Source organism: Melozone crissalis, unplaced genomic scaffold (genome assembly GCF_028551555.1).
Source record: "Melozone crissalis strain CALT ecotype California unplaced genomic scaffold, PUWL_Pcris_2 ptg000006l_1, whole genome shotgun sequence".
Lineage (NCBI taxonomy): Eukaryota > Metazoa > Chordata > Aves > Passeriformes > Passerellidae > Melozone > Melozone crissalis.
The window spans coordinates 41,778,316-41,803,324 of NW_026535784.1; the positions used below are offsets into that span (position 1 = coordinate 41,778,316).

Consider the following 25,009-nt stretch of genomic DNA (forward strand, 5'->3'; position numbering starts at 1 on the left):
CAACAAAGTATTTTCATAAAGACTTCAGTAGCCCCTTTCTGAAATAGCTGAAGTATTATCAGCAAGTGTGCTGAGATTTCACTAAAAGAAACCAGATTTATTTTAAGAGGATTTTTTTTGCTGGTAGTTGACTGCTCTTGGTGAATAATAGCCAGTGAGAATAATTTTCTTTGCTTTAGGAAGTATAAATAAAGTAGAATAAAAATATCTCTAATTTGAGTTTTTTTCTCCTTGGAGGTTTAAACTGCAAAATCACCCTCTTCTGTCTTTACAATCTGTACTTCAGCAGAAGAGTCTTGGTAAAAATCTGTTCAGGAGTGTTATGCTATGTAAATTTCATACTTTGTAATTTTTCGGTTTTTTGTCTTTCGAGGTCAGTAGCTTTCTTAAATGTTTTTCCAGTTTATTTCAGCTGAAATAGGAGCACTGTCATTATTCTTGGTGCTTTTCAACGTAGCACGGAGGTCAGCCAGGATGCCTGAATTTTACTGGGCTCCTCTGTGAGGAGAGGAAGCTGGAGAGCTCCTGTGGGTTTGTGGCATGGGTTTCTTTGCATCCTGCTATGGACAGTCTGCCTGAGCAGGAGACACTCTAATTTCATTATCTCACGCACATACTTCCCCTTATGTCACATCAGGATGTAAAGTCCTTGCTGCCCCAGTTCCCTAGGAATGTAGGCTATAATCCTGTAAATCTGCTAATATAGGTGTGCTTGAAAAAAGGGAAGGACTGCAGCCAGTACTGCAAGTCAGGGTGAAAGATGCTGTTGGAAAACAGGGAGGTAGTGCCTCTCTCCTTAGAAATCGTGTTGTGTTGGGTGCAGGGCGTGTGAGGGGTTGTGAGGGCAGGAAATCAAGACCACAGCTGAAACAGCTCAAGAAGGATAATTCTCGCATGTCTTCTGAAATTTTGAGGAACTGTGGTGATACTTTTAAACTGTGATCTCTAGGTCTCCAGTTAGACATTAAAAAAAATGACAACTTTGTGATGATGTAGAGGGAAAAAGGATGAATTACAACGCTAATTTGCCCGATTCTGCAGATTCTTTCTGTAACATGCCTTTTAGCTATAGATCATTTTGCTTGATTATTGTAAGTGCAAGACTTGTTCATGGTTGAGAGGCGTGAAGGAAAATCTTCAGTACACACTGAAGGTGAGGAAATGTGGTTTTAAATGTTAATTTTGTTCAAGTGTTTCCTTTGATCTTGGTTGCTTACGGCATTTAAAACCTTTATGGAGTCACAAATAAAGTTTAACATTTGATTTTGCAGATTGGATTTTTGTACAACAAAAATATATTTTATTTCTCAGAGTTTAGAAGCATTCATTTTACAATGCATTTAAAGGATTCATGTAATTTTGAAGGTAATTGGATAACCTTTGCTTGAGAATAGATATTAGTACTTGGCAGGAAGGTATTACATCTTCAGCTAATCCAGGTGTAAATTGGTTTTGGCTTTGAGCACGTGACACTGACATGACAGCATTTACCACTCTCTACAGCAGTGCTTGATGCTGCCAGCATGGCTATATTGCCTTGCAGTGTGGAAAATACCATCACCCTACAAACAACTCTCCAAAACCTGGGTGAGCACATGGATGTGGCAGAGAACTTCCCATGTCATCTTGCATGTCTTGCTTGAGGAAGCTGCTGTAATAAGAGCATTCCTGCTGACAAGTTCTGAAGCTGCCATGGGGAATCTGCAGGATATTGTGTAGAAGCAAAGATTATAGCAAGTCCACTGCAGTAAAAAAATGCTGTGTATGTTCATTGGAAAAAGACATCAGTTCATTTTGATAAGACTTGAAAAAAGCCATGTGTATGCTCAACAGCAGATTTTAAAATTGAAAAATCTATCAAAGATAATAAAGATGCGTGCTGTAAATTTTGACTGTAAATAATAAAAACAGAAGGATCATTTTAAGCCACCTCTTCTTCTTCACCCTCTAAAGAAACCTCAACTTGCCCATGAAGTTCTTTGAGATATCACCTCCACTATTCAAGGAAAAGTTCAGGGACTGTATCAACTACACAGCCATATGTGCAGAAGATGCAAAGTTAATGTTACCTCTGCATTCTCTAGCAAATTTGTTAACTTAAACAAGTACTCTACCAATGGAGTACTTGCTCTTGCTTAATTTCTGTATTTGTTTACTGAATACTTTTGGTAAAACCATTTCCTTTCTCTTCTTTTTAACAGCTTGGTTGGTCAAGGTTTTTTTAGAAACAATCATAATACAGATTTTCTCAATTTATAAACAAAGAGCAACCTTTAGTTGAGAGCTAACTTAATTGAAGTTGTGTTGTCCTCGTCTGATTGGAGTTTCAGCTGGACTATGTCAAATCTCTCAAAGCATTAATCTGACTTTTTTAAGCAGATTATATCTAGTCCAGATGTCTAAAACACATCAGGAGTTTTGTGGAATACTCAGGGTTGATTGAAACAGATTGCTTGGAATATGAGTTCTCATAACTGAATACCCATATTGCAATGTGCCAGCACTGCAAGGGAGGCATAGTACTGGTCTACTGCACAAGATTTCCTCCCATGAAGAATGTTGAAGGATGTATTTCAGTGGACTACATTCCACTTACCTGGGAACAGTAATTTATAAAAGCACAGCATTGTTGGGATGTATCAAAACGAAGCTTCAGCTTAGTCTTGCTCGTACTGCATCATGCTTTCTTTTTTTTTTTCCCTGTTGTCAGAGCAATTTGTCCATTATAATGGAGTTTTAGCACTGTAAGTATTGAATTTTTTAAAGCAACCAATCTTTCCGTAGATACTTGTTTGAAGGCATCTCTCTTTGAAGTATTGTATTTTTTTTTGTAGTTACTATGGAATCAAGTGTGATTGCTTGTGCTGTGTAATTGTCTGTGCCAGTACATACAAAGGGTTCCTGCTTTCTGCTGTTGTTTTCAGGTGGCATTGATTCTTCACAGCCCGTGCACTCAGTGAGCCAGAATGTTCCATTTACCAAGCCTGGAGCTGCAACATCTGCTGCCTCTGCTGTGATGTCGTCAGTACGGTCACCTGCTCCAAGCCTGTCTTCAAAGCCACCATCTTCACCCTCTGTTACACAGTCACCAGAGCTGGCCCTTCAGGAAGGTACTAAAAAGGAATGGGAAGTCACACTGCAGGCTTTTGCTGCATTCCACATGCACACATGAACGCTGGAAGTTTTATTGCTGCTTTTCTGTGTTTGGCTGGAGCACATCTCTGGCATCTCATCAGGCTCCCTGAGTGGTGGTGTTTTATGTCACCTTTGTTTTAGATTCTCTTAGTGCTTGTGTTTGATTTCCTTTGTCCATGTGTTGTTGCCTTTGACTTGTCTTGTTGGCAGTCCTACATGTCTCTTGCTCAAAAAAACTTCTTTTAGTTCCCTTATTCTAAAAAACTGCTCACTACTTTAGTTTCTTAGAGGAAGGTTTTAAAATTAGCTTGTAATTAGTCTGTATTGAAAAATGAAGTGTAAACTAGAAATCTCCTAGTTTGTGGAAACAATGAGTTTGAGGATTAAGTTCCAAACTTGTAGAATTGTTTTCTTACTGCCTAGCTCTAAGTGCCCATGGCAAGCTGCTGCAAGAATTCTTGTGGGAAAACCTGAGTCTTTGTATAAGCTCCTTCCTATTCTGATGTTGGCAGCATCTGGACAAAGAATCAATTGGCTCTTGAGCCTTCTTTAGTTAAATTAAACTTTACACTGATGTTTTGACTTGCCTCTTGATTATTACATGTTTCTGTATCTAGTATTCCAAATCTAGTTGACTGCATGATTTTTTTTTTTTTTTTGGCCATGTTTTCTCTTAGCAATTTCAGAATTTTGAATTCTTATGGATAAAGAGCTCTGCCTGAGGGGTAGAAGTAGGTATTAATTTTGTGAGAACAATATGGTATCTCTAGTGTTCAAAATAATTGGCAACCCCATGGTGTGTGATTGTCATAGAATATTTTTTTTTCTTAAATTACAGAATCCTCTGATGTAAATAACTAAAGTACCCCTTTTCCTCCTTTTTTCTGGTAGAATGCAGATTACAGGTTGTTCATCAATCATTTCTATATCTATTAGAGGAAAAAAAATATTCATTGCTGTAAAGTCCTATGTACAGTGTATCATTTTAAAGAAAGTATGTCAATTTTTGCAACTGTGGCCTTTGCACAGTTTTATAGTTGATTTTGGTGCTAGATAGACTTTGTGTTGTAGATGTGCTTACTAGAAAGACACTGTTGCTTCTTTTTCCAAAGAAATTGCAAACCTTTTAATGAGGAAAAGGATTTCAGCTCTTGAACTGTGATTGCCTTGGTGTGCAATGTGTGATTCCTGTGAAATGTGTGAACACCTGGTACAGCAGCTACAGATCAGTTCAGTGGCTGCTGAACTTCCCTAAATTCAAATGCTTCCACTAAGAGAAGGTGAATGTAGTAAGTAGCTGAATGAGCACATTGTAAAAACAGCAATATGTTGGCAGTATAAAGATAAGTTGTCAGGAGTTTTTATTGATCTAATTTTATTTTTTTACATGTCATCACACATAAGTTCCTATGTTCAGATGATGGTTTTATGAGCATTGGAAGACTTCAAACTCTTCTCTAGTTTTGTTTGAGGAGTCTGAAATAAATAATGTACCCTTCTTTTTTTATCAACAACTTTTTTATCAAAAGTTAAATAGTGATAACTATTTGTGGAAGTGAACTTACTGAGAAAACAGAATAATAATAAAATAAATATTTGTCTAGGTTAGAAGTCCAAGTGTGTTTCAGCTGCAGTAATCAGTTGGACTTGATTTTTTAAAATACTGTTTTAAATTATAGAATACCATTTTCTGCATGAAAACATTCTGAAAAAAAACCAGTTTGAATTAATTTTTGAAAAGGATTTCATTGTTTTAGGCTCCTCTTGGGGCATTCCTATAAAAACTAAAAAAATCTAATTGTTTACTTGACTATCTTCTAACAGGACAAAAGCCTTAAAATGTCTTGAAGCCTATTTAATCTTACATAACTATCTGTACAAATTTAATGTGCACTTTATGTTTGAAAGGCTTTTATGGCGTGTGTGATTGAACTTAAAATACTGAAATAGTTAGTTTATTTCACAGGCAAATGTGTTGTTATCCCAGTTTATCTTCTGTGTCCTACCACCTAAATTTCTAGGTGTCTGTAAATTATAGTGGGATAAAGCCTTTGAGTGCAATATTATTCTATCACAGGTACACTGCTTGCAGGGTTTAGAAATTTCCAGTCTAAGAAATTTGTGATGATTTAAATTATGTGGTTGCATTTTAGGTAACCAATAACATGACTCAAAATAAATAATAATTTCAAAATTGATTTTTGCAGTTTTAAAACTGCAAAAGTGGGAGATTCTAGCACCATTATCAAATCTGTAAAAGATACTAAGCAGAACTGAGCTGTCACAACAGAAAACATGATTAGGCACATGATGGCGCTTGGAATTGCTCTCTGCAGCCACCCATTTCTGCCCTCAGTTGCTTTCCCCCCTGTGTTGCTCTACTATTGGCATTGCTGGGCAGTGAACTAGAAAGGGAGACTTTCCCACCTGACAATGCCTTTTTAAACTGTGTTATTTTTTAGCCAGATCTATTCTCCAGAGGTTTTTTTTGGTCTGGACAGTTGTACTAGCACAGCACATTCTCAAAGGCAGAAATCTGTAGTGCTGCTGGCAATGAAAATGACTCCGCGCAAACTCATAAGGCTGCTAAGTATCAAACCAGCCCAGTCTTCACAGCACTCATAGTGACATAATTCGTGATTCCTAAACTTCTGTGTTGCTATTTTTCAATCTCTTTTCTTCCTTATTCTTTCTGAACACCTGCATCCTTAATGCATGTGACCAGTAATGAGTAATCCAGTCCTTTTCTCTCATCTGTGCATGCTTGGAATTTTTGCATTGGCATGCACTTTCCAGGTAGATATCCTTTCTTTCCTCTTCTTATCCATGTACATTATGTCTTTACGCTCTTTACTTCTCACACTAGGCACATCTACTTTTGCTTTCTTGCTTTTCTTGCTGTTACACTGCAGCCCTTCTTGTCATCCTGACTTTTAACCCTTTTACTTGCATGTTAATTATTTTAAGGTAGGGGGTTTTCCCCTCTTTCACAGTAATGCAGTTCTGTTTTATTCCTCAGTAGTTCTCCCAGGCCTGAGAAAAGACGTAGTCTGTTCCTGCACAGATGATGATTTTCTTGTATTCTCCTTCCCAAATGCATTCAGTAAATTTATAAAAGATGGGACTAGAAATTACTCAAATTAGCCTTGTGTTTTAGCAGTATGGGAAAACTGAAGCACTGAATCTACTCAGTGGCACTTGGGATGATTTCTCATTCATTGTTGTGACTACTTGAATTACGGAGGAATTTGATTGCAATTGTACGAATATTAATGCACTAGCTAAAGGAATATAATGCCAATCTTTTCTTGCACCAGTCTCTCTGTGAAAGTTCACCTTCTCAAGAGTGTTGTTACATAGTTTTGCTTTGTTTTCTTTTTACTTCCAGTATTTGAGTAGATACTCTTCACCTTGATTCTGTTGGTGTTTTTAAAGTGAAATTAAAATGCTCCTCTTGGGTTCATTTGCTAACCCTTTTTGAAAGAGCTGTGAAACTTAACAGCATTTGTAGACCATATTTTAAATAAAATAAAGGTTGATACAGTTGATTGAAGTCGTGGATGGGCATATTATTAGTTATCATGATGGTTTCAGATTATACATAACATAACACTTCTATAATGCTTTATAGTATTAAAATAAAGAATACTGTTCATTGGTGCCACAGTACTTCTACAGAGGGATAGAACCTCAAATTCCCAAATATTTGAAGAGTTTTGAATACTTAGAATATTTTCTTGTCATAGCAATCCATTAGATTGATAAGAGAGAAGAAGTGATTACTTGCATTTATTTAGGATGTCACTGCCTGACTAAAAGCATATTTAAAATCCTTGCTAACCCTGCCTTGTCACAAGAGAAATGTCAGATTACTTGAAGATGCTGAAAATGAATCAATAACAAGTAATGCAGGAAATTAATTATAAGCCATTGCTGCATGCTTTACTCTGTTTTGAAATGGTGTGTTTGTGTTGTTTTTGTGTATTGCTTACTTATGTTTAGAGTAGATATTGTAAAAGCAAACAAAAAAACTAAAAAAAAACCCTAATAGGTTGTGCTGTGGAGGTGACAGCAGTAACAGTTCCTGCATTGTCACTAGATAGTAGAAGTGCATGGTGTGATCACATGCTTATGAGCCTGAATGTAGGCACTCATGTAAACATAAGACAGCCCAAATTTTCAGGTTTACCTAGCTTTAATTTCCCTGATTGTGTTGTGCCCTCTGTATGTGTGTTTGTAGTCTTGCATGTGGCAACAGCAGTATATTTCATTCATTTCTGACAGAATTCCAGCATGAATTATTCTTGTCTTAAAAGGGACAGGTGTGCCAAGCAAAAGTTAATACTAAACGTTTTCATAACATAATTTGAATTTATGTGGAAACAACTCCTTTGTCTCTGTGTATTAATTTATGAAAGTACTCCACTGGATAAACCAGTATTAAAAAGATAGGTAGGAAGTCTGTGTGTTTAATTTCCTGGTACACATGCACATACACACATGTAAAATTATCTGCTAATTCCATGTGCTACTAATATTTTACTGAACTAGCCCACTAATAACTGCTTCTAGGGTTGTAGGTTTAACTTGCTGCATGCTGGGATTTTCTGTGGAACAGCTGATTTCTCTCACTTTTAATGCAATGATTTGTGATTCCGTTTCTTGTCTTTCCTGTCTGTCTGACTCTGATGTTTGTGCTTTCCAATTCACAGGCATGCAGTATGGTGGATATGTTAATAATCAAGCTAGCTCTGCACCAGCTCCCTTGTCATCAAGTTCAGATGATGAGGAAGAGGATGAGGAGGATGAGGAAGCAGGTTGGCTTTAGCTTTACACCAGTATCTTGTTCTCTTCCTACTCAAGGTTTTCCCCATATTTCCATCCCCTGAAACTTTTTATTTCTTTAAGACAAAGCATCACCCTGACTCTTCAGCTTGAGATTTCCCAGCTGTTACTAGTATAGTAAACAAAAAGGATTTCAGTAGTGACCAACAAATAGGTCCTTTTTTTTTTGTCATGTTAATATCACAGATGGTTTATGGAGCTAACAGAGTAATATTTACAACTTGCAAGACCCCCATATTTTTAGTGTTTTGATTTGCAGTGAGTTTTAACTGAAGATAACTACCAGTAGAACTTACACTGATAATTGTTCAGGTTAAGCTACCAGATGCCATTTGTATCATTACATTAAACAGTGTTTACCTTGTTTCTCATTTTGTGCATAAGGAACTCATACAATTAAGGTAGTAAACATTGAGAGGTTCTAGGTGTGCTTTTTAGGACAGCAAATTAATCAGTGCTGATTTTTTTCTCCTTCTAAAGGTGTATGTCTCAATGGTCAGGCTCACAGGTTCAGTGTTAATCTGCTTGCTTTGTAGAAAACTTAAGAAGTTTATTGATTTTACTTTTTTTTTTAATTGGTTGAGGTGTTACATACTTGGTTGCATTTTTCCTGTTTTGTCAGAATGATCTGGATTTGTGAGTTTAATGTTTCTCACCAGTTTAGTTTCTTCAATTTTGGTAACCTTTTCTTTTGGAACTTGAAGAAGTCTTTACTGGCTGCATGAGTGGTACCAGTATAAAAAGCTTTTTCGAGATAAACCTGAGACTACTACTCTTGTTGATAGATGGAAGTAGCAGCACATACCTTGTACTGCTGGCTTTTAGTATTGATTTGGAATAGGAAACTATTGTAGCTTTTTCTTTAATTTTATGATACGTGTCGTCAGAAAAAAAACCCAAAACCAGTTTTATTAAAATAATGAAATCATCACCTAGAATACTGTGAAAATAGTGTAGTGTACTCATAATGATACTGTGAAGAGTGGAACAAACCAATGATGACATTGAGTTGTAATTAAGAACAGTGTGTTGGGTTTGCATGCCAAGGTTTCTGTCCAAATGATGTTGATTGGGTTTTTTATCACTTGTAACATTTTTCTGCTTACTTTGTTCCCTAAACAAAGTTTCATACTCCCTACCATCATTCTTTCTCAGGTTCTGTACTTTACTAAAACCTGTAGCCTTGCATTTAAATTCATGTTACGGAAAAGAGTGAAAGGACGCCCAGGTTCCATATGGAAGCGATCTCATTAATAAGCACATACTGTTTTATGCCCTGTCAGCAAGAGCTCATGCAAATCCTTAACAAATTTTCAGTAGACAAATTTCTGGCTCAGACTGTCACAGTGGTTTTATGAAGAATAAGTGCTGGAAATCTAGTTGCTTGTGTTTGTGTAACTTCTCAACTGTTTTGTTGACCTAAAAAGAGTATATTTTCACTTTTCTGTAGTAAGCCTTAGCAAAGGTTTAAAAGCCTTAATCCTGATCAGGGTAAAAAAGTCATGAATCCTGATTCCTTCAGCTTCTAGAACAGAGAAGAAAATCTTGCAATTATGTTTTTTAGTAACCTCTAAGATTTAAAAAAAATGTGAAAACTATACTGTCAGGATGGTGCCATGTATTTCTGTGTCCCAAATGTCAGTGATGTTAGGTTTTCATATGCAGAGTCTCTTCACTTGGAAGTCTCAAATGTTCCACCATTGAAGTTCTCCCTTGAAATACTTTCAGCTTTGCAATGGGATGTGTGGTCATGATTGATCCTTCCAAGTAGAACAGTATCAGTGAATCTTTTCAGTCTTTTCTGCCACAAAAATTATATATACAATTTTCTTTTTTTTTTCTTAATTCTTAAATAGACACTTTTTTCTATCACACTTCATGGCTTGGTGTGTTTTAAAGGGGTGATACCTTTAATCTTCTTGGCTCTTTTTTCATTGGAAATAAATGTGCGTGAAATCGCATTGGCAGAGATGTTTTAAAATAATTCTTTGTTTGCCGGATATTTTAAAATAAGATGTTCAAGATCTGTGCACAGGTTGAACTGAAAACTAAACAATTGCATCTTCAGTCCTAACAGCTATGTCTGTGCTCATTGTGCTTTTTTATATCTCCCTAGTTAACTTTTGGTACTTATTTTTGCATAGTTGCTTTAGGTACTACATAATAGCCACTTTAGGCTGAGCCAAGAGTAATTGTTTATACCAGCTGAAGTTCAGACTCTTGTCAATGATAATGGAAAGTAGAATCTTTAGACTGAGAAGAAAGCTAGCTGTGAATTAGAATGGTACAGAATGGAGGGAAGAATTAAATCCTTGTCAGTTTGGCTTGAAGGTGGATAATCACTCTGAAGATGATGGGAATCTTCTGTTGCCTGCACTTGTGAAGAAGGTTGTGAATGGACTGTTTTTAAAATGTGCATGGCCTCAGTTGATAGAGTCCAGAAAGAACTTTTGGTTTAATAGAAAAATATTTTTTATTTCAAGAAACAACTTTTTTCATTGTTGTTGTCTTTTTACTATTGATCTCTCTTGCTGTTTGTTGGGCATGTGCTTGTTTGTTTCTGGTATCTTGCTGATTATATTTTTTCCCTCTCCTCTTTACAATGGTAATAGTTTTCAAGTCTTAGGGCTGAAGTGGTGGGGTTTTTTCCCAGGATCTTTCTTGAGAGTTTCTTGTCAAAGGTTTTAGAAAAAAAAAATCTCAGTCTTCTATTTATCAAAAGTTTGCTATTTCTGATACCCCTAAAGTTAAACTATTTTCCTCCCCCAGCACTTGATAGTTCCTCTACTACAAGCAGTGCCTCTCCTGTTCTGAACAATTATGATGCTCTGGAAGGAGGTGGCTATCCAGGTAAGCAGTTTCTTTTGAATTATTTATTCCAGTACATATATGTCATTTTTTGTTGTTTCTGGTCTTGTTTGTTGTTAATTAACAAGTAGATGAAGGGCAGTGCCTATGAAAGGAACAGGGGAAATCATCAGAGGAAACATACGTGTCTTTTAAAATAATTTCTCACAGTTTTAACACTGAAGTTCATATAAACATTTTAATATAACTTCCCTGAATCATAAGTGATACTTTCCATTGTAGTATTGAGGGTAGTGCTGAAAATCTGCTAAGTGTGAAAGCAGCATCTTTTTTCTAGATTATACTGTATGCTTGATAGTGTTGTTGACATTAGGAGCTGATAATAGTTGCTGACACATTTCAGAAGTTTTGGGAGACCAACAATGCCAGCTTGCAGGGATGCTTGGATCAGGTTACTGTCTTTTACTTTTCTTCATTTAAAGAAAATGGCTGCTGTTTTGGTTACTCTTAGCTCTAAAATTATCAGGACTGTCAGGTTTGTTCTAAATGAACCTACTGGCTGACTAGCTTGGTCTTGAAATCTGTAGAGCTGCCATATTGAGAGCAAGAGGGAAAGGTGCTATTTTTTAGCCACTATTTTAAATGAATAATTGGATTAAATTGGAGGGCCTACCCCCTCCTGGCTCCTTTGCCTTGTTCTGGCCCCTGGGAGTGTCACAGTAGTTTGCCATGGTTTGATGAGTTCCTGATTAAAGTGAGATCTCTCTCAGTTTGAAAGCTGGTATTGTTATCCATGTAGAGTCTAGCAGGACTACAGATTCTGTACCCTCTGGCCTAATAACTAACCATTTTGGTTCTGCTGAAATCATATCCTAAAAATAACTTGTTCCTTTTTTTTTTTTAAAGATAAACAGTCAACATCAAGTTTCTTAAATCTGTTGCAGTTTTTTTTATTGATTTATTGGGATTTTTTCCTTGTGGAGTGTTCATGACAAACAGTTTCTTGGCAGTTGGTTTCTTGAGTGCTTTGTTCCTTTGCTTGCACTGTTCCTAGTTCACCAAGCTTAAATTCTTCTGAAACTTAACTCATATCTGTAGACATTTCGAAAGAGTACTTTGATCTGTTTATAGCTGTTAAGTTCACTGTGGATTACTTTCAGTTTGACCCTGAAAAATAGCAGAACTAAGCTGTGCTGCAGGCATATACAAGAGAAACTTGTATCAGGTTAAAAACTTCAAAAGAGACCATGCTTTATTTCTCCTCTACCATTTATGAATACTGTCCAAACATAAGGCTGAGCCAATGGAACTGTTCTCTAACTCTAGGCACAGCTTGTCATGAAGTTATCGTAGAATCATAGAATGATTCTAGTCATGCTATGGCAGTTTTCAGAAGTGGAGGGGAGACTAAGCATGAATGGTCTTGTTTGTGGTTTATATCAAATGTATATATTGGAGTAAAATGTGGTTCTATTTTTATTCCATTCAAAAGATTTTTTTTTCAAATTGCCTCTTTTTGTAAAGTAACATTTTGTTGGTAGTAACACAGGTCCCTGTCATCTTCCATACACACTTTGTCAAAATTCTTGAAGTAATCTTTTTTTTTAATTCCTTTTTTCAGTGCAGAAAAATAACTTGATGGATAATGAAAAAAACTTACAAATGGCAATGTTTTGAAGCATTTAGGAGTTTACATTTAAATTAAGAAGGAAATAATAAGCATATTCAATACCTGTGGTATTTCTTTTGTCTTTCCAGAGACACGTTCTGTGACTAGCAGCCCAGTTCCCTCTCCATCAGTCCTGCAAACATCAAAAGCTTCTAAGCCCTTTGGTTATGGATATCCAGCACTGCAGCCAGGCTACCAAAATGCAACACCACCTACTCCTGTGCAGCCCAGTAATCCAGGACACCATTCTGGTTTTCAGCACTATGCACAGGCTTGTATTTTTCATTTTAAAATTATTTCATGAAGTAAATTCCTAGGAAAACCCTTTTCTGTGTGATATATTTCCCATTAATTTTCATATTTTTATAATTTCTGAGACAATAAACATTAGGTATAATATTGATGTCATAGCTCTGGTTCTAAACTTATTGGAAGGCTTTTGATGGAAAGTTTTAAGTGTGCCTCCGAGTAGTTAGGCTTAACAAGTTTGCTTCACCAGTTCTTAGCAAACTCCACAGTTAAGATTTGATGTTTGAAAGAGCTGAAGTTTATTGATAGGAAACAATGAGGAAGCATAAGGAAGTACTTGATCAGCATATATCAGGACATTGCTATGGGCTGTCATCTCAAGCATTAAATGACCTTATGAGGAAGGCATGGCATAGGGTCCAGATAAAAGAGCTCTGTAGAGCTTGTGCTGGCTGTGTGTAGTGGAGCAGGCTGCCTACATCTGCTCTGTTTTCCTCATGAAGACAGCTCCAAACACCCAAGAAATTGTGTACAATCATCTGATTCCTGTTGTGCACATGAATCCCCTGAGAACAGTGGCAGAAAAAGAGCCAGGTACTGAGGCAAGACACAAATGCTGAAGAATTGCAGAGAAATGTATGTGTGAAGGGGTCTAGAAAAAGAAACATCCTGATACACAAATCCTGCTCTCTGACGTAAGGGCCAGCTGGCAAAGACAGTGAAACTGCTGTGGTAGGTGATCAGAATTCCTTACTGCATATAACATCCAGTAAGGCTCTCACTGTCACAGGCATAATGTAAAATGTGACTTGGAAGAAATGTTTCATTTAATTTTTTTCAATTGAAAGGGTTGACTTTATCTTTACTGTAATGTGAGATGAAGTTAGGCTCTTTCAGTAGCACACAGTAAAAGAACAGCAGTTGCTTCAAGTGAATTCAAGTTGGACATATGAGGAGAAAATATTTCAGGATGGGAGTGGGGAAGCCCTAAAACAGATTGTGCTGTGAAATTGTCAATGCTTAGATATTTTGAAAACTTAGCTGGATGAATCTGTATGAGCAACCTAAACTAACTTTTAAGTTAACCTTGCTTGAGCAAGCGGTTAGACTACTAGACCTTAAAGGTGCCTTCCAACCTAACCTCTTCTCCTCTTCTATGGTGTTTTGTTTTAATTCTCAAATATTTAAAGTCAGTGTCTGTAACTTGGAAAAGCTGATTGTAACAAAATTTAAATTGCAGAGCAGAGTGGGAGAGAAATTGTGTCAGCATTTTTAGTAACTTGTTTTCTTATGCCTGAAGAGATGAAAGGATTATGTGTGACTTCCAGTGTTGATTTGCATAAAGAATTTGAATTTTGTCCTATGATCCACATTTGGAAGGTCACATTTGTTGCATCACATTTGTTGTAGCATTTTTAAATTTCTACAGTACAACACTTCTTTTGTTTGTTTGGGTTTGTTACTAATTGCTGCTGTATCTTTTTAAAATATGTGTCTGGATGGGAGGGCACTACAAGAAGATTGAAGATTGTTATTTAAATATGATTGTGTGTTTACCTGTTTGTCATGCTCTTAACTTTACAGCAATATCCAGGTGTGAACCAGCTGTCCTCTTCCTTAGGAGGATTAAGTCTACAGCATTCTCAGCAGCCAGAAAGCTTGAGACCAGTAAACCTTACACACGATAGAAATATTTTACCGGTGTCTTCAGTTCCAGCACCCGTGCCTAACTTGAATTCTGATCTTAGGAAATTAAACTGCAGTCCAGAGTAAGTTTACTAGTTTATTGTGTCTAAGACAGTGTCTTATATTTTTTAGTGGGCAATAATTATTTAAAATTCCAAAAAGGGCCTCAGCTGACTCCTAACTTAGAATCTTAGTGATGAAAAATAAATAAAAAACCCCTTTTAACTGAAAATAAGTTTATCCTCTGAATCATTACACAGATATTGTAACTGTCCTACCATCAGATTATATGCAGTGAGTGTAGCTAGTTTCTTAGTATTTTAATAATTTTTCCATATCTTCACATTTTTATCCATTTAAAAAAAGTATTTTAATAAACACCTTAATATTACACAATATGTTTCATAGAATATTTTGCAATATTGCATAGGATTTTTTCTACAAAAGTATTATGATTATGCCTGAATACATTTAATAATTTATGAGTATATTTTACTATGATAATTCTGCAATCAGGTATCCTTTTACCTCTAATTAACATTAAGTAGTATTGTCAACTATCCCAAGTCAAGTGCAGCTAAGTACAGTGGAAAGTGCTTTTCCCCAAAGATTTTATTTGTAATTCCAAAATAACTATTCTTCATTGCCTCAAAGTGACTCAGCATCCTTATTCCTGTATTTCTGGTCCCACCAGAAAACAGAAATCAGAAAACTGAAGGCCTGGAAATGATTCTTACATGTGGAACACTTTTCATAGCACTATTTGTGCATTGGGCTTCTGTAGTGTCCCTTAATGTTACACAGAACAAAAGGTTTTGACTCTCAGTATTTGGGATTCTTTTCAACTGTTTTCTTATATAAATATGACATTCTGAGTACTAGGTAAATACTCTCTTCTTCACTGGAAAAATTATTATAATGAACAGAAAAAGACATAGCTTTGATTGAGTGTTGTATCTAAAACAGTTCTGTCTCTTAATTGCAAGTTGGTTTTGGTATACTTGCATTGCTGAACTATTGCAGTGGAATATTTTTTTGTTTGTTTCTTTACAAAGCCTTTTTAAAAATCTTTCTGCATTTTTTTAATTAAATCATCTTTGTAAAACATGGGATTTCTTAAATTTCTAAGTTCTTTAAAATCAGGTGTTAACACAATGTTTTCAATATCTTTTAAAATTTCATTTTTAACATTATGTTTCTCTTTGCTTTCAGCTCATTTCGATGTACACTGACAAATATTCCACAGACACAGGCTTTGTTAAACAAAGCTAAACTTCCTTTGGGTTTGTTGCTGCATCCCTTCAGGGACCTGACGGTAAAGTACCTTATTTTTTTGTGTGTATGTTTGTTTTATATATGCATTTGTTCTATTTTCATTCAAACAATTAAATAGAATGAACTCTAAGTCCTAACAGAAGTACAAAAAGTACTTTAACAGTACTTTTAAGAAGTACTTTAAGAGAAGTAAAAAAAAAAAAATTATCTGTGACTTAGAGAGGAGGAGAGCAAAAAAAGCCTTGAAATTGCTACTTCATTGGAATGCATGAGGGAGAAGCCTTTCAAGTTGTTTTTTTTTTGTTGTTGTTGTTGGAAGTCTTTGTTTGCCTGTGGTTCTCCAAAGAGTTGCCAGTCTGTGTGTTGGGCTCACAACTGTCAGATACATCTTGAAAAGGTGTTCGCAGAGCTCACCTGAGGAGTGGTGCTCAGCTTGAATGTGTGACTGGCCTGATACTTGCTATCAGTAGAACATAAACAAAATATAAGATTGAAGCTATATTTATAAACTTCATTCATTCATTCATTCATGTTAAGCAACTCCTCTCAATGTAATTTATTAGCATTTATGTAAAAATGTGAGTAACTGTCTGGTACAACTTATTTTTATTAGTTGTATGTTCTTTGTGTAAGATTTGCTGTCCATCATATTTCTTATAGAGCCACTCAAAAGTTGTCCTTTCATAATTCCTTTTGCCATAGTAGGTGTAATTTAAAGTAGTTTCATTTGAGATCTTACTACATCTTTGATTTTGAGGCTATATTAAGACAGTAATTAAGTGTTAAATTTTTTTGGTTTTAGGAGGAGATTATTTTTAGTAGACATCATAATTACTCTATGAAATTGAACTAAACAGCTAAAAGGAAGGATGATAGAAAATGAAGTTTCACAAAGCTTTTATGAACTGTAATGCACAGAGGTGATTTCCATAAAGTGTATTGCATACCTTTGTGACAGCTTTTCTTTGTTTCCTTTTTAGCAATTGCCAGTAATAACATCAAGCACAATAGTGAGATGCAGATCCTGCAGGACTTATATCAACCCTTTTGTTTCTTTCATTGATCAGAGGCGGTGGAAATGCAACCTGTGCTATAGAGTTAATGATGGTAAGTGACTGCAGCAGGAGATGCTTGCATTTATAGAATGTCTTTCAAGTATTTGCATTGTATCAGTCCATGGAAAATTTTAGATTAAAACATAAACTACAGTGACAATGTCCTTATGATCCAGAGATTTTGAAAAGGATCTTAAGGCAGATGTGTTCTGCTTTTTCTTGAAGCAAAAGATTGTTTTGCAATCTTTGTGGACATGAAGAAAATGTATTCATAATATGCTGATTCCTTGTCTAATGAAGTCAGCTAATCCCACTGACTGCTGTTGCAAAATGCAGATGGAAACATGATGACAGCTACAATCCAGGCCACAGGTTATGAGAAACAGTACAGATTGCTGCTTTGTTGTGAAATGCTCTGCTTGCATTGCTGTTTTATAGTTGGGGATCTGTTGTTGTTTAAAATACATAAAATTTCTTTCTAATTACTGAACTTTGATGTTAAAGATATGCTTGAGATATTTGAAATGTTCCTTTTTCATGTATCCTTAATGTAAATTGTTTGCTATTGCAATAATTGAAGTGTGTCCACATTACTTTGCATTTAGCTGCAATGATTTTTATTTTCTGACAAAAATATAATCTGTATTTGGGGGTGATTTTTTTTAATAGTTCCTGAAGAATTTATGTATAATCCTCTGACACGGTCTTATGGAGAGCCTCACAAGCGGCCAGAGGTGCAAAATTCTACAGTGGAATTCATTGCTTCTTCAGACTATATGGTAAGAAAAAGTTTTCATAGTAACTTCAACAGCAGTTGCATATTAATATGATAGTGCTTGAAATTAATGTTTCATATTGATCCAGTGGTTTGTATTAATTTACAATTAATACACACCACTGGAAGCTTCTCTTAATCCCAAGGAATAGTTAAATTCGTGTTTTGAGTTTTGGCCAATGTAAACAGTCAGAAGCTTTTGAGTTAAAAGTTATTGAATGTGTGTTGTCATTCAGTGTAGTTTAACGTGGCACAGTCAGATTTGAATCCAATGCAGTGTGATTTCTGCCTTTGACCCTCATTTTGAGGATATTTTGAAAGACCAGTAATAGAATAATAAGCAAATTAATTCAGCTTCAAATTTCCAGTTAGTAATTGTGAAGAAATGGTTCTTATTAGGAGTCAGCTTACAAGTGCTGGGATGGTGGTCTTGTCTGCCTGGGAAAATGCCTACTTCATAATGACATTTTTAGCAGCAGCAAAAATAAATTGTTCTCTTGTCTTTGAATTGAAACGTTGTGGCAGACATTTTACAGTGAATAAACAGCTTGATACATAATTGGGGGAAGGGTGTAGGTAGAAGGCTTTAACCCTGTTTAATGGATCACATTGTCCATGTACTGAAAGAACAATGGAATTTAAAAGATGGAAGTTGGTATCTTTGATGTTTGAAATGACAGTTGGAAGGAGGGACTGAAATAGCCTTTTTTCCCCCTGAAATATAACATTTTATGTTTATTACAAAGGACAGTTATTAACCATTGGGGGTTGTGGTTAAGTCTATCTGCATATTGCTTAGAAAATTACCCTTATTGCATAATGTGTACCTTGCATTTTTCTAAGTATTTCCTTTTCCTACTTCCCTTTCTAATGACTAATCACTTTTAACATTTTTTTGAATATGATTTTTGAGTGGTTTTATTTTTTTTTGCTTTGTAGCTTCGTCCTCCTCAGCCTGCGGTATATTTATTTGTTTTAGATGTGTCTCATAATGCAGTGGAGGCTGGATATTTGACAATACTCTGCCAGTCATTGCTGGAAAACCTAGACAAGTAAGAGTATAAATAACCTTATCAAATCAGCTAACAAGTTGTTATGAAAAATTGTAACTGAAAATTTTGAAGGAAATTTCAAAGTGTCTAAACATTCTGTCCCCAAAGGGCAGGAGTTCCATTGCCTGGAATTCTTTCCCTTCGTGTGTATCTGCATATAATTTAATTATTTATCTGTAAGGAGTATTTAGCTGAAACTTCTAAAAACATGTTGATTGTACAAAGATTTTAAAATTTCATTCTTCCCCCTTGCCAAGACCAACAAAAATAATAAATTACAGCAGTTAAATTATCTGGGTTTTGTGCTGAGAGGTCTGAGGGGCTGCATTGTAGCCACGAGAGTAAGACTGCCTGGGTGAATTGTGTTGTCAGTTTGATTTTTTTAGATCAGTTACCCTGTGCCAATTTCTGTGGTTTTATTTTTGCACTGGGACAGCATGTATGGGAATGTTCCTGGTGCATTTTGAGTGAGGGTTAATGAGCTTCACTGTGCTCATGCCTTTTGACAACTAATTCTGTGGAGGCCTTGCCTTGAAAAGTCCTTTCTACAAGTTTTTCTTGGTGAACTTGGTTTTCTCATGAAGAAGCCAACATATACGCTAAAAATCTTTGCTTCCATTTTTTGGTTCAGTCTTTCTTTGTTCAGTTTTTTATGGCTATTTTATTCAACAGAATCTCAGAAACATGCTTAATTATTTTAGGAAAATTCATAAAATCCCATGCTAAGTCCACAGGAGAATCAATGCATCCACCTCATTTATAAGCTCAGATGGTAACAACAATATTTGCCTCTATTGCTCTTGGTCACTGTCATGGTTTTCAGCACTTCATGATGTTTTTTATATTTTACTTGAGAAATCCCCTGTAGTCTTTAATTTTGTCTTATGCCATACAGTGAAATATGGTCCACATAAGAAATAAGTATGTTGCTTTGTAGAGACATTGGATTTTGGTTTAGAGCTGTAAGTACTCTGTAACTACATTAATAAATGGGGGTTCTGAATCAGGCAAGGGCAGAATGCACTGTTTTCTATTAAGGAGCTCAGAAGGCTGCCTTCTTTCATGTGTCAGTCTAATCTTTAAATGAGTTTATTAAGCTCTCTTGTGGAACAAAGCATCAATGTATTAGTGAGTGCTTATCTGTAACACTTGGTCTTGCAAACTGTATAATTACCCCAGCTTTTCAGAAAATGTTGAGGAGGTGTTGATTGTATTTGTGTTTTAGATCTCCCTTCTTATGTTCTCCCTTCACTTCTTTGCACATGAGCTGCATTTCTTCTAACATCAGCAGGAGCCCTGTGTATCTGTATGTCTTGAGAGAGAGATTTAGGGCTTAATAGTTTATATTTTAATGCTTCAGGCTGCCTGGAGATTCAAGAACAAGAATAGGATTCATAACATTTGACAGCACTGTTCAGTTTTACAACTTACAAGAAGGTTTATCACAGCCTCAGATGCTGATTGTCTCAGATATTGATGGTAAGTAAAAAGAAAATGGATGCTGAATTTTTGAGAACCTATTATTTTTTTCTTTTCCCCAGAACAAAGGTTAGAATCTCTCAATTATTTGGTATTAGGTCAATTTTATTGAATGAGACTATTTTTTTGAAAAATAGTCTTGCACCAACTACAGAGTAGGTGATGTTTAAAATGTGAAATTCAATAGTTAATTTTGCTTTGAATCAGACAAGCTTTGTATGGACTGTATTACTCTAACACACTTTCATCTGTGTATAATTTACTTACCTGCAAGGAATATTTAGCTGTAACACACATTAGCGAAGTAGACTGTTTCATGGTGTTTGTAGCACTGGGCAAGGAAATGTTTTGTTCTATTTTAGTGTTATTTTTTCTGTAATAATTATTTTTTTCTGTTCTCTCCACAGATATTTTCTTACCTACACCAGATAGTTTACTTGTAAATCTCCATGAAAGCAAAGAGGTATGATTGCTCAAAATACATCATTAAATTTAAGGTGTTAAATATTCAAAACAGAGGTTCCTGTTAAACTTTGAATTCAAACTTAATCTTTATAATATGTAATTCCAATGCTAATTTTTCATTATGGAGATGTTTCATTGATACATCATAGCTTTTAAAATTACAACTTTGTTTTCCTTGGTGTGTTAAAATAGAACTGAAATAGTTGGTACCGATTCTGCTACTTAGTTGTGGCAGTACAGCCTTTTGGAAACAACAGAAAATCTCAAGCTTGCAGAATCTCCTAAAAGACCTTTCAATCTGTTCTGCAGCTGATAAAAGATCTGTTGAATGCGTTACCAAACATGTTCACCAATACAAGAGAGACACACAGTGCGCTGGGCCCTGCTCTTCAGGCTGCATTTAAGCTGATGTCTCCAACGGGTGGTCGGATCTCTGTGTTTCAAACTCAGTTACCAAGTTTGGGAGCAGGGCTACTGCATTCCAGAGAGGATCCCAATCAAAGGTCAAGCACAAAGGTAAAAAACTTCCCTTACTGTTAATTTCAAAAGACTGGGGATTGGCCATCTCTTTCTGACTTGCATAGTTCTGCAGATCAATTGCTTCATCTTCATTTATAGCAATTAACTAAATTTTAATTATGTTGATGTTTATGCATTTAAGATCCCTACTTTATACATGTATGTGTGGCATGGTTTTGAAGTGCGTGAGCTCTCTTTGGATTTTGGTCCATAATTTTTCTTGGCAAGCAAAAGAAGCTGCAAATATTTGTGACTCAGTTACTCAGATGCTGCTGAATAGTATGTCTTTCAGTCCATGAAGTCTAAAAAGCATGATTGTTGTCATAACTCCTCCCTGTATGATTTATTTACTAAAGGTGGTCCAGCATCTTGGTCCAGCAACAGATTTTTATAAGAAGTTGGCACTGGACTGCTCTGGCCAGCAGACTGCTGTGGATTTATTTCTCTTAAGTTCACAATATTCTGATCTAGCTTCTCTTGGTAAGGAGTACATGATTCCCTCTTTCTGCACTGTTGTCTCTCTTTAGAAGCACGGGCTACCTCAGGAATTCTAAAGTCATGTAAATATTTTAGCACTTCTGTAATTGCAGCTCATGTTACAAAGGAATTGACCTTGAAGTTGATGGAAGTATAGAACAGAAATATTACATTGGTGGTATCAGACAGTTTATTCTAAGGTTTTAAAGTTTTAAATGAGAAGTATTCTCCTGCTCAAGAACAGGAAACAGAAAGGTGGCAAGGATTAAATGAAGTTTAATTATAGGAGTAGAACAGAGTTTCATCCTTTGATAATTATCCAGTATTTGTCTCTGTACAGACACTTAATTTTACCTCTACACCATTAGCTATTTCTGCAAGCACTTCAATCTTAGCTGCGAAATGTAGGATGCTTATTGAGCTTGGTGTATAATGAGGTCATTATGTGTTGGGGTGATTCATTTCTATCCTCACTTGCCTGGGTCTGGGACAGTTCTCACTGTCTTTCTGATGTGGGTGATACTGAGAAGATGCAGGTTTATGTTACTTGTGGAAGTCTGGACACAATTTTTATGTCCTGATTTCATGTTACAGTTTTACTTCTTAACTGCATCTTTCCTTCCTTCACAGCTTGCATGTCCAAATATTCTGCTGGATGCATCTATTACTATCCATCTTTCCATCGTAGCCATAATCCTGCTCAGGCTGAAAAGTTGCAAAAGGACCTGAAAAGATACCTTACAAGAAAGATTGGATTTGAAGCAGTTATGCGCATAAGATGTACAAAAGGTGTGTCTTAAATACTGATTCCTATGGAACCGTTGGTGTAAATGTGTTAGCAATCATTCTGAATGTGCTTAGTCTTTAGCAACATTAAATTCAGTGTTATTTTTCTTTCTTTGAAGAGTAAAAGAGTTACCTTCTTTATGTTAAGTTAGCTTTTGGTGTTTGATTTTTTTTTGTTTTTTTAGTTGATAGTACCATCTCTCAATAAGTTGATATGTGTAGTGTAAGAGCATCATTCACTTTGGAGTGTTCAGAATTGAACGTGAGCTCTACAGGATCATGCTGAAATGTCTAATGATTCATGTAATTGGTTATACATGATAGAATTTTTACTCTTTTCTTCAACCTTAGCTTGAGGGCTGGGGTTTTAATTATTGGTGAGAGTTTTCCATGCTGTTTTAACCTCACTCTGAATATTTAATCTGATTCTAGGTCTTTCAATACACACTTTCCATGGGAATTTTTTTGTACGATCTACTGATTTACTGTCCCTTGCCAATGTCAATCCTGATGCTGGATTTGCAGTGCAAATGTCTATAGAGGAAAGTCTGACTGACACATCTTTGGTTTGTTTTCAAACAGCTCTTTTGTATACTTCCAGTAAAGGTAAATAAATTCAAATTAATTGGTCACTAGGGTTTTTGTTTCTTTTTATGATGTAATGCTTGTAAAGTTAGTTCCACAGTCTTTTGTTGTGTTCTATACACTAAAAGAATCTTGTCAGAGCTAGTAAGCCTACTTGACAGTTAATCACATAATGAAAATCCTTATAAACACTGTTTTAAAGTGAAAATTTCATCTGCATTTGACATAGTGCTGATTCAGCAAGACTTTTGTACTTAAAAGTCTGGCCATTGTTACAAGCAGTAACATGTTTGGCAGGCACTTTGTCCAAACATACAGACCTGTGATGGATTGGATCAAGCTGCAATTACTACATTGGATGAGCATAAAGACTAGCAGCTAATTTCTATGGTAGAAGATGCCACAAAATTTTAGGATGGATGTCAGTGTACTTCATTTGTAGGATCAAAGACACTTACTGTAGATTCACTAGTTTGTGTTATCAATTTGTGCTGCTTCAGAGTAGAATTTTAACAGGTTGAGTCAGGGAGACAGTATTGTATTGCAGCAATTTCTTGACTGGTATGTTTTCTAGAATGGGTACATCTTAAATGGGAGGAGATGCTGTAATGACTGAATTTGTTTACTTCTACCAGGAGAGGATGCAAAATGATTTCCACTGATTTCTCTTAGGTGAGCGTCGAATTCGAGTGCACACACTTTGCTTGCCCGTAGTGAGTTCCCTGTCTGATGTGTATGCAGGAGCAGATGTACAGGCAGTTGTGTGCCTCTTAGCAAACATGGGTGAGTACAGACCAGGAAGATTCACATGTTTTTTGGCAAGTTTCTAATTTTGCCAGCCATTTAAATGAAGTAGTGAAGCCTGGATATTATTAAAAAGGGTTGGAGTGCAACACGCTGAAACCTGTGTGTGCAAAAGATGACAAAACCAAATTCATACTGAAATACTCCTTGTTCTGAATATTAGTTTGACTTCAGTCTTTTAAAAAGAGCCTTCTTACTTTGTTCTCTGGAAGTTAGTAAAGGACAAAGAATCATAACACACTTGGATCAAAATTCTCATTTTTGAATCATCATTATCATTGTTGTTCAATCAGACTTAGGCATTCTAGGATTACTTAAGAAACAGGGATTCAGTTTAGTGAGTTGCTGGAGACTAAAAGAGAATTTCTGACAGCAGTGTATCTGAGGTATTGGTTTTATATCCTTCTGTTGTTGCAGGGCTGAGGATTCTTACTTATCCCTTAATTGTGGGTCATAAGTCGTAGACTGATCTCTCCTGTTAAATGTGTATGACTGTGAAGCATTTTAACATGTTCTATTTTGTATATTAATATTGAAATCAGTTAGAAGAAGTAAATTGTAATTCTGTGTCTTCTGGGATTGGAACTAGATGATCTTTAGTGTCCCTTCCAACCCAAACCATTCTGTGATCTCTTAAATGCACATTCAGTCCAGCAGGTGGCTTCCTCCAACCAAAGGATTTGCAGCCTTTGCTCAGCAGAGAAAAATGAAGCAGCATTTATAGTAATCACTATTATGTCACTGAAATAATGGAAGAAATTTCTTATGTGAGGGGGGAAAAAATCCAAATTAATTGCTGCAGATCTTATCTTGGTGGTTGGGCAACAGTATTTCAACAATAACGAAGTTGTTTGTATAAGGCTTAAATTTATATTTAGACTTCACTATGTATAATTGCTTTAAAATTTTCTTTTAATTCTCCTAGAGTACAAACCAGGGAGCCAAAATTAGCTACACATTATATTTGAGCATTATGAAAGTGAGTTTCTGTATGGACAGTCATCTCATTTACTCCTAAAAAAAAAATAGGACCGCAGATGTGGTTTGGGGAATTTTTTAGTCTTAAAACATAACCCAGAAGCACAGCTCAAATTTTCAAAGTTCAAGGGAATGAGTGAGGCCATGTGTGGTAACTTCTTCCCTCCTTCTACCCCAGCTGTGGATCGCTCAGTCTCATCCAGCCTTGCAGATGCAAGAGATGCCTTAGTCAATGCCGTGGTGGACTCCTTGGCAGCGTACATGTCAACTGCCTCAAATCTGCAGCAGTCCATGCTGATAGCACCAAATTCCCTCAAGCTTTTCCCACTCTATATTTTAGCTCTTCTCAAACAGGTATGTATGATCT

General features: G+C 35.9%; 1 protein-coding gene across 2 annotated transcripts in view; it reads left to right on the plus strand.

The window, feature by feature from the left end:
• The window catches only part of SEC24B (SEC24 homolog B, COPII coat complex component), a 45,059-nt gene that overhangs the window by 10,916 nt on the left and 9,134 nt on the right, over positions 1–25,009 (plus strand). Inside the window, exons 3-19 of one of the 2 annotated variants that reach the window (XM_054295603.1) lie at positions 2,925–3,110; positions 7,848–7,952; positions 10,750–10,830; positions 12,547–12,728; positions 14,291–14,475; positions 15,605–15,707; positions 16,648–16,774; positions 17,392–17,501; positions 18,437–18,549; positions 19,910–20,028; positions 20,436–20,491; positions 20,803–21,009; positions 21,369–21,492; positions 22,120–22,278; positions 22,708–22,881; positions 23,533–23,643; positions 24,821–24,996. In XM_054295603.1, coding sequence (XP_054151578.1) covers positions 2,925–3,110; positions 7,848–7,952; positions 10,750–10,830; positions 12,547–12,728; positions 14,291–14,475; positions 15,605–15,707; positions 16,648–16,774; positions 17,392–17,501; positions 18,437–18,549; positions 19,910–20,028; positions 20,436–20,491; positions 20,803–21,009; positions 21,369–21,492; positions 22,120–22,278; positions 22,708–22,881; positions 23,533–23,643; positions 24,821–24,996 — 2,318 coding nt within the window. The remainder of the gene's footprint in view (positions 1–2,924; positions 3,111–7,847; positions 7,953–10,749; positions 10,831–12,546; positions 12,729–14,290; positions 14,476–15,604; positions 15,708–16,647; positions 16,775–17,391; positions 17,502–18,436; positions 18,550–19,909; positions 20,029–20,435; positions 20,492–20,802; positions 21,010–21,368; positions 21,493–22,119; positions 22,279–22,707; positions 22,882–23,532; positions 23,644–24,820; positions 24,997–25,009) is intronic. The other variant, XM_054295604.1, reaches the window with a different exon arrangement.